General features: G+C 36.1%; 1 protein-coding gene across 1 annotated transcript; it reads right to left on the minus strand.

The window, feature by feature from the left end:
* Nucleotides 1–5,209: 5,209 nt before the first annotated feature.
* On the minus strand, nucleotides 5,210–8,929 carry LOC110104931 (putative disease resistance protein RGA1). The gene has a single exon (XM_020834238.2). The coding sequence runs from the start codon at nucleotides 8,634–8,636 to the stop codon at nucleotides 5,496–5,498; it is 3,141 nt and encodes a 1,046-aa protein (XP_020689897.1). The 5' UTR covers nucleotides 8,637–8,929; the 3' UTR covers nucleotides 5,210–5,495.
* Nucleotides 8,930–9,870: the final 941 nt, after the last annotated feature.

Below are 9,870 nucleotides of genomic sequence, written 5' to 3' on the forward strand. Positions count from 1 at the left end.
TGCTTTAATGCGCGGACCACGGCATATAATTCTTGCTCATATGCCGACCACTTCTGACGGGATGCACTTAATTTTTCACTGAAATATTCCACGGGCTTATCGTCTTGCGATAAAATAGCTCCCACTCCAATAGCAGAGGCATCCGTATAAACTTGGAAAGGCTTGTCGAAGTCAGGAAAAGCCAGCACCGATGCTGAGCTGAGAGCGGCTTTGATCAACTCGAAACTCTGCTGTTGATTCGGCCCCCACGAGAAGGTAGAAGACCTCAAACAATTTGTGATGGGTGCAGTGATTTCTCTGAAGCCTCTGATAAAACGCCTGTAATAGTTGGCTAAGCCATGGAAGCTCCGCACTTCTGTTATAGATTTGGGCGTTGGCCAATCCCAGATGGCGGCAATTTTCTGGGGCGATGTTCGGATGCCGTCGGAGGACAAAATGAACCCCAGGAAGTGAATTTCTGCTGCGGCAAAAGCACACTTATCTAAGTTGATGAGTAATTGGTGTTCACGAAGTGTTTCAAAAATAGACTGCAGTTGGGCTAAGTGTTCTTCAAAAGATGAGCTGAAAACAAGTATATCGTCAAAATATACAACACAACACTTATCTAAATAAGGCTTGAGGACGTCGTGTATTAGCCGCATGAATGTGGAGGGGGCGTTGCAGAGCCCAAATGGCATAACTCGCCATTCAAATAAGCTGTCGACCGTCTTAAAAGCAGTCTTCCATTCGTCACCGGGACGAATGCGGATCTGGTGATAACCACTCCGGAGATCTAGCTTGGAGAAAACTGTGGCTCCCGCGAGTTTGTCCAGGAGATCATTAATCCGGGGAATGGGGAATCTGTACTTGACCGTGATACGATTGATTGCGCGGCTGTCAATGCAGAGTCGACACTGTCCGTCCTTCTTTGGGACGATGAGTGCCGGAACGACACAAGGACTAAGGCTTGGTTGAATGAACTGTTTTTGCAGCAACTCGTGAACGATCTGGCTCAAGATCATATGTTCTTTAGGACTCATCCTATAGTGAGGAAGATTCGGTAACACCGCTCCTAGGACAAATTCTATTTGATGTTGTAGTGTTGGGAGGGGAGGTAGGGAAGGCTGCAGCTCCAGAGCAGTTATATCATTAAACTCCTATAATATAGCTTTGACGGCAGGATGTATTATAGGTTCTTCTCCCATGGGATGGTCTTTAACCACAAATGCCAATAAAGAATGTTGTCCCTCCTGACTCTTCATAAGAGATGGACCCGACACAACTTTAGCCGAAATGAGGCTGTAAGTGGGCGACGGTGAAGGGGCCACGGGGGTAGCAGACAATAATTTAAGCCATTTTCCTTTCCACTCAATGTTATACGTGTTAGCTCAGCCATCGTGTATCGCCCCGTTGTCGAATTGCCAAGGTCTTCCCAAAATGAGATGGCAGACGTCCATGTCTATGACGTCGCAGGTGACATGGCATAAGTAATTTTTTCCAATTGAAAAAGTCACATTGCATAAGTCAGTCACAGTAAATTCCAAGCCTTTCTTAATCCACCCAATTTTATAAGGATTAGAATTTTTAGTGATTTTCAGTTGGAGTGCCTGTACCGCCTTTCGAGAAATAATATTTTCTGTACACCCGCTGTCTATCACGACATCACAAACCTTTCCGTTGATGGTGCACTTCGAACGAAATAGGTTATGTCTCTGATTACTAATTGAAGTCCTCGGGGCGATAAGTAACTTCTCCACCACACAGAGCACGGGCTCCCCACTATCTCCTTCCACTTCTTCACAAGCTTCAACAACCTCCAACTCGTGTTCCTCCAATTCCCCCTCGTCTTCCCCTTCGATGAACTGAGCTTGATGCTGAGAGGGGCATTCATGAGATTTATGCCCCGGTTGTAAACATCTAAAACATTTAATGGTGGATGGTTTGGCATAAGGATTTTCTCGGCTCCCAGTACCTCGCATTCGCAAAGGTAGCTTGTCTTCTACAGCCAATTTTCCCTTTGTGGTCTTCACTTGATTCGAACTAGCAACGAGATCCTTTGCTTGACTACCTCCTGTTTTAACGTTTCCCGGATTAGCCTCCCCAAAAGCCAGGCGAACAGCAATTGATTTGTATGATCTCTGCAATTGGACCTCAGCCTTTAGCGCAAAGTTTACTGCCTGGGAAAGTGTCCACACCGAATTGAGCTCCAATTTGTCTCGAATTCCTTCCTTCAAACCACCGGTGTAGCGGGTGACGAGCTGATTTTTAGATTCCAACAGATTATTACGGGCGCTGAGCCTATAAAACTCCTCCGTATACTCGTTGACCAAGCGGTTTCTCTACTTACAATGTTGATATTTAATGTACAAAAGCTGCTCAAAATCTGTAGGTAGAAAATGTTGCCTCATCAACTGCTTCATACGGCTCCAACTCCGCACAGCTCCTCTACCTTCGCGTCGTCGGCTTTGGAGTATCTGCATACACCAGGCGCTCGCTCCCCCTTTTAAACGGCAGGCGACGTACTTTACTTGTTTGGCCGGCGGAATCTCCATGTACTCAAAAAAAATTTCGACCGCCGCTTCCCAATCTAGATAGTCTTCGATATGGAGTCTTCCTTCAAAAAAAGGAATATCAAGTTTAATGCGCATACCTTCGTGTTCAGCTCTCATCGGACGCGGTCTTCTCATCCTCTCGGCTCTCGAAAGTGTGAAATCCTCCTCCGCATCCGATTGTTCTCGTTCTGAGATGATTTCGAACTCAGAATTAGTAATTTCCGGGCATATGTGAGGACCCCTTCTCGGAATGGTATCTCCCCGCAACGGCCTTCGGGGAGTCGGTATGGTTGCCGGAACTGTCGGGTGAGCTACTGGATTGGTAGCCGCCCTTACTTGCCGCATTTCATCGTGCATTTCATCCGCGAATCGTGCAAAGTTATTGATGAGCTCCTCCAATTGCTTGGACGTTTGCCTTTGCGTTTCCCACAATGCCTCCAAGCTCTGATCGCCGTCGGTCCTGGGTCGGCTGCTCTCCGCCATTGACGCCGGCACTAGCTATGATACCAGATTTGATGCAGCGGCAGCAATAGACGAGGAATGAACCGAAGGGAAAATGGAGCAATGGAACAGTAGAATTCCTTGCAGCCGAAAGTTGTATTACTGAAATATGGAATAGCTGAGTTTTTTTATCCCTGTTTCTACAGTTCATATAAGCTAAAAACAAGAGAACCGAAATTAGCAAAACATCTGAAAAGTGAACTAGTCCTATGCATAACAGAAAAAAAGGAAAATTCAGATAATAAGGGGTAGTGGATGTCCTATTAGCTTCAATGTCCCGCCAGAGTAACATAGCATATTTGATGTCCGCATCAAAAGGCCTCCATTTTATGTGATCAAATCATCCAAGAGGACTCTTTCTATTCTTATCTTCCACTAGAGCTACTCCAACCTTTTCATACTTCATATATATGCTCATTTGTTATTTTGTCTCTAAGGGTAAAACCACTCATCCAACTCAGCATCCTCATCTCTACAACACTTAACTTAATATTATATTTCTCTTTTAATGACCAACATTCTGTACCATAAATTAGTGCAGGTCTAACCATCATATTATAAAATTTTCCCTTAAGTTTATAATATAAAACGACCAATTTATACTAGCCAGTTTGTAATATATATAATTTTTGAAACTTATTTTCCATAGTTATACCGAAGTTTTGATTTTGGTTTTAAGAAAATAACTTTTTCAATAAAAAAATTTAAAAATTGGTTACAATTAAAAAAAAATTGTTGTTTGTTTGAAAAATAAAACACCTAGAAAATTGTCCGAAATATGCCTTTAAACTTATCTCATTATAAGACTTCTGTGTTTTTTTTTTTTCATTATAAGACTTCTTGAACTAAGATCAAGCAGTTATATATTTCATAGAAAGTGATTTCTATAGAAAATTATGTGAGAATAAATTGATAATCATAAGATATATGAAATTAACTTTTATAGAACTAATGGAAGATATCACATCTATTTTAACAAATATCACTACTAAAAAAATGTGATTTGTATCGATTATAAACGATGCTAAATATAGCACTTCGCCAAATCTATTCCGTCGATTTTTAAACCGTTGCAGAATATCGTTGCACCGCATTGCAATTACAGCGGTTAAAACCGTTGCAGAATATCGTTGCACCGCATTGCAATTACAGCGGTTAAAACCGTTAGTATATGTCGAAACTTGTGCTGTGATAATCCTATTTTTTAATAGTGCATGATCCAATAAAGAACTTAAAGTAAAGAACCATCGAAGTAAACACTTAACTTAAAGTGGTTATTAGTGATGAATCTACTCTTGTGATGATGATAAATTAATCAAACTTGTAAGATTTATTTTAAGGAAAATTAACAATAAATGAGTTTGTAAGATATTAATATAATAAATAATTTTAATTTATTAAAACATAAATGATAAGTCATATAATATAAAATATGATAAATAGAAATGACAAATTTGTTAGTTTAACTCGTAAATATTATCATTTATGAAAATAAAATAATATATATATTAACATTCATTAATTTTCATTTATTTTTTGTGTTTTTTTTTTTTTGCTATTATGTTTTCTTTTTTGTAGTAAAATTTATCACCTACTATTTATTCTTTATTTTTTAGTTGTTTTTTCCTATATACCTTACTCCTACAACGAATAATATATTGTATTGCATGGCCAACACTCTCATGCAGTAGTTGCTTATTTTCTTATTAAGTATGTTGTTTCTGACCTTATATCTAATTTATTGGAACACAAATAAAAATATTATGGCCCTCTTTCATTAACAATTTTGCAATGGCATAATTTTGGATGATGTTGTTCGTTTCACAATTGACATTTCTTTTAACTTGTGATTGCAACAAAGTCTTCGTTTGAGAAAACTTTTTAATTTTTTCAAAGCAATTTTTTAGTATAAAAATTTCAAATTTAAGAATTTTTTTCAGTAAAAAAATCTTTAAAAACCTGTAATAAAATTGTTCCAAACAAAGCCTAAATTATATCGGTATTTAATTTCTGGATTCCACAATGTAATTTTTGGTGTCACACCTGGTTATTATTTATATAAAAGTTTTGAAGAGAGATGATCCTTATTTTTATTATATACTAGAAAATTTATGGTAATAGAAGATGTGTTTAATATCTATGTTGAACATAAATAAGAATATATAGAAAGAGACACATAATAAATAATGCAAGCACATTTTATTATTCCTTGAAAGAGCTTACAAATAAATTCTTACACAATAATCATTTTAAACCAACAACAGAAGAAAGCAGAAGCAGAAGAAATCCAATCGTGAAGGATGAGCCCACACAAATTAAGAAAAGCATACAAACAGTAAGTACCATGGAACTATATGTAGCGCACTCACAATTATACAAAGAAACATGCTCACTCTCACTGTGATACAAACGACATCATGATAACTTAATAATCCTTAATAAAGCTCCACAATAACATCTGAATTAATTAGAGATATGTTTGTAAACATAGGGTTCTTTCCTATATCGAAGATGATGCCCATCACCATAGACATATACTTGTGAAATGTGTTGAATTAAGTCCCAATAAATACCTCCTTTTAGGCATTTTTGAACAACCTCTTGACTGCACCTCAAGTCAAGGTGGAAGTCATCATTAGAATCATTTTGCAACCCTCGTTGTTGAAGAAGTTTCAATAGCCACTCTGGAAGGCTCTTCAATGCAAAATTAGTGAAAGACAATTCCTGCAATGAATCAAGTTTTTCCACGCAAGACAAAGCTTCCCATCTTTCAACATTTCTTTCATCAACATAGAGCTTCTTTAATGTAGGAGTGCAACATATCTTTTTTAAATTTTCACAATTAATTAAGCGTAGTTCCTCAATTTCAGCAGGAAGACTGTCATCTAATTTTAGGCTTCGAGCACCACTTATCCTGAGAAACTTTATAGTAGAGTACTTTAGACTTTTTGGTAGTTGTTTTAGCAATGGGCAATAATTGATTGTTAGCTCCTGTAAACATGGTAGCAACTTGAGTTTTGGAGATGCATTTTGCTCAACTTGTGCGTCAAAAGACCATTCTTCTAACTCAGGAAAATTGGAGATTAGAAGCTTTTCAAGACGAGGGAAAGAAAATCCAGTCAAATTGATGTCACTACCAAAAAATTCTGGTCCAATTTTCTTTACTTTAGTCACATAGAACATACGAAGATCTTTAAGTTCTGGCAACTGACCTAATGGAGGGAGCTGAGCACATGAGTTTATGCGATTGAACACCAATTTAGTTAAATTTGGAACACAAATTTCAAAAGGAGACGAGACCATCCAATTGGGGAAACGGCGACCGAAGAAGCTTGATATTGTGAAATCTTCTAAACTTTGTGGAGGTATTATCTTGTCAAATAGCTCCTCTACAGCTAGTTCTTGTTCCTTACTGGGACTTGAGTTGTCCATGGAGAACTCCAACTTCAAAGTAAAAAGGTTAGGTAATTCTTTAAGAATTATGGTTTCACTTTGAGGTCTCTTCAAGTTGTCAATTTTGAGCATTCTTATCTGTTTCAAAGAATTCAACTTTTCCAATTTGCTACTAGAGTCATTGTTGGCCACCACAAAGCCACTCAGATAATTAAGCTGTTGCAAATTCTCTATTCCTTTTGGTATGAAACTAACAGGAGTTGCATCAATATCAAGGCATCTTAGATTGTGTAACGCAGTGATTCCACTAGGAAGTTGCCTCAATTTTCTGCAAGAGCTTATTTTCATAAATTGTAAGTTTGTTAATTGCCCTATGGATTCCGGTATTGCTCTTATATGTGTATCGTTCAAATTAAGATACCTCAAATGCAGTAGCTTTCCTATATAGTCAGGAAGTATTTGAATCTGTGTATTAGAAATGTCCAGGACACGTAGATGTGAAAGCTGCCTCAATCTTTCATCATCCAACAATAGATCAGAATATGAAGCAAGCAATGTTCTCAGTGCTCCCTGATCTACAACATAATTGAGTATTTCAATTGATGTTTCTTGTCTTGCAACTGATAAACGACGAAGCTTGATGGATGTGGTGGAGTTCCTCACATTTAAAGCTCCAAATGAAGTTTCTTCTTTAGATAAAAAAATGGCTAGAGATCTGATAACATCATGCATCTGGCACTTACCATAATCATTTTTTGGTAGCAAAAGATTTCGATTTAGTAACTCATTGAAGCATTCTTCTGCTAAATATTCGGTTAATGAATCTTGTTGCTTTGTTATGAATCCTTCAGCTACCCAAAGCTGAGCAAGCTCATGCAGATCTAACCTTTCATCCTCAGGATATAAAGAGAAGTATAGAAAACATTGCTTTAGATGTGAAGGTAGATCTTCAAAACTAAGGTATAGAGCACCGCTAAGCTCCTTAGGAAGGTTGTAAATAGACCATGCATTATCATTGAGAAAAATTTTCCAGGCTTTCTTAGTGCGTGGTTTACTTGAAAGAACACCAGCAATGGCTTTGATTGCAAGAGGAAGGCCTTTACATCTTTTTACTATCTCAAATCCTAGCTCCTTCAAACTATTCTCTAGCTCCTCTTGTTCCTCTGAGAAAAGCCTCCTACGTAGCATATCCCAGCTACTATCTTGAGAAAGATGTGCCACAGGGTGAATGTACGCTGCCTTAATATCCATAGCAACATTTTCATATCTAGATGTAACTAAGACTTTGACGCTACTATTCGAGTTGTACAATGGGACCCTAAGCAAATCAACCCACACATCCGCAAGCCACACATCATCCAAAACAAGAAAAAGGCTCTGGCCTAAAGCAACAGAATTACTAAGAATGGTTTGTAGCTCTGATTTAGTATTAGCATCTCCATAGCTCCCCTTTACCCCTCTTATTACTTGCTTCAACAACTCAATTTCTGAGTAAGTCTGCGAAACACAAACCCATACAGGATCTAAATTGAAAAAGGCCTTAATTTTGGGATGGTTAAAAATCTTTTGAGCCAGAGTCGTCTTCCCTATCCCACCCATGCCAGTAATTGCAAAAAGAAGACATTTTTCATCACCCTTCTCTCCAAGCAAACGTTCAACCAAACTATTTGCTGCAACATCGACCTCTCTTCCGACAGCAAAAGGATCAACCATGGAAGAAGTTTGACGAGAATCAACTACAGTAATTTCTGGGGTTTCTATTATTGTGGATTTCTCTAGTTTAAAATGTTTTCTACTTTCATATATCTTGTTGAGTCTATTATTAATTTCCTCAATTCTATTTCCGATCTCATGACGCAAAGGAACACTAGTGAAACAAGAGAAGGCAGATGAGAAATCGCAACGTACTGAAGAAGTTTTAGGTTCAGGATTTTGATCAGCGAGCAGTTGGGCGCCCTCAATTCTGCAGAGGTCAATGATATCCTCAGCATCGTACATCACATCCTTAAGCTCAGAAAGCCAGAGTTCGGTGGATGACTCTCCAAACTTTTTCTTTTCAGCATCTTTTAGTAGGCATTGGATGCTTCTCATCCGACGACGTAGCTCTTGAAGCTCCTCCTTCACACCTAGCACTTTGATCACCTCTTCATAGACAAAATCAGCAAGCAAAGTGGAGAATTTACTCATAAAAGCATCCAAGATCATCGCCATGTTGAGCTTGCTGAAGGAGATTGCTGAAGAAGGAGAATAGCTTAGCTTAGCTTAGCTTGCTGGATGCTTAAGGAGGCTGGTAAATTTAAAGGAAGATAGATGGAGACGGGCAAGGAAACGAACAAGCAACAACTCTCGACCACACGTTTTGAACAGATTATTGTAAGTGTATGTTTATAGTGGTTACATAAATTGGATATATACCATATATAAATATGTAGACAGTAGACATAATCTGGATGCTGCTTCCCATCCAGAATTTCTCCTATCCAGAACTATTTTTTTTCTTTTACTGACTGACCCCTAAAAAAAATCTTAGGGGAGATATACGGAGAAATTCTAATCTACATCAATCACTTCTTTGAGAGAATATATATATTACTACAAGTTAAGAAGGTATTGAGTGAGTCTGTAACAAATCATGAAAGCTGGCCAAAGTAGGCGTCTAAATCAAGATTTTATGATTTTTTAAATATATAAAATAATATTTAATTGATATTTAAAAATAGGTATTTAAATTATATTTAAGAAATCTAAAAAATATAAATAAGATTTAAATAGTATATGCTGATTTAATAACATTTAAATATTATATTCCGATTATAGTTAGACAAATTTAAACATTTTAAGACTAATTTAATTATAAATTTAGCAAATATGTAATTCAAATTTTTACTCTATAAAAATAATCAAAAATAAAAGTTTTAAATGCTGTGAGTATAAAAAACAAATTTTCAATATAAAAATTTAAAATCTATTATAAAATAAAATTAAGCCGTTTTTTAAGAAAAATATATATTTAAAATCTTGAAAAATTTATATCAAAATGAGCATAAATTTTAACCTTTTGTCTTTTAAATTAGTTTCTAGATTAAATTTTTTTACTTTATTAATTTAAATATACTCAATGATTTTTTAAAATATCATTATTTTTTAAAAACTTTGCTATTCTATGTTTTTTTTCATTATTTTTTAGGACAAAATTTATGTTATAATATTTTGATAAACTTTAATAATGAAAATTTTAAAATTTATTCAGTTCATTTAAGATTAATAAAATAAAAAATTTTATGATAGAAAATTAATTTCAAGTAAATTGTAGTAAAATTAATGTTCATTTTGATATAAATTTTTCATAATTACAGATATTTTTTAATTTATTACAAAATTATTAATTTTTTTAACTCAAATTAAAATATACATTTTAATATTACTAATTCAAAACATATAAGAA

The sequence above is a fragment of the Dendrobium catenatum genome, unplaced genomic scaffold, assembly GCF_001605985.2.
Source record: "Dendrobium catenatum unplaced genomic scaffold, ASM160598v2 fragScaff_scaffold_113, whole genome shotgun sequence".
Lineage (NCBI taxonomy): Eukaryota > Viridiplantae > Streptophyta > Magnoliopsida > Asparagales > Orchidaceae > Dendrobium > Dendrobium catenatum.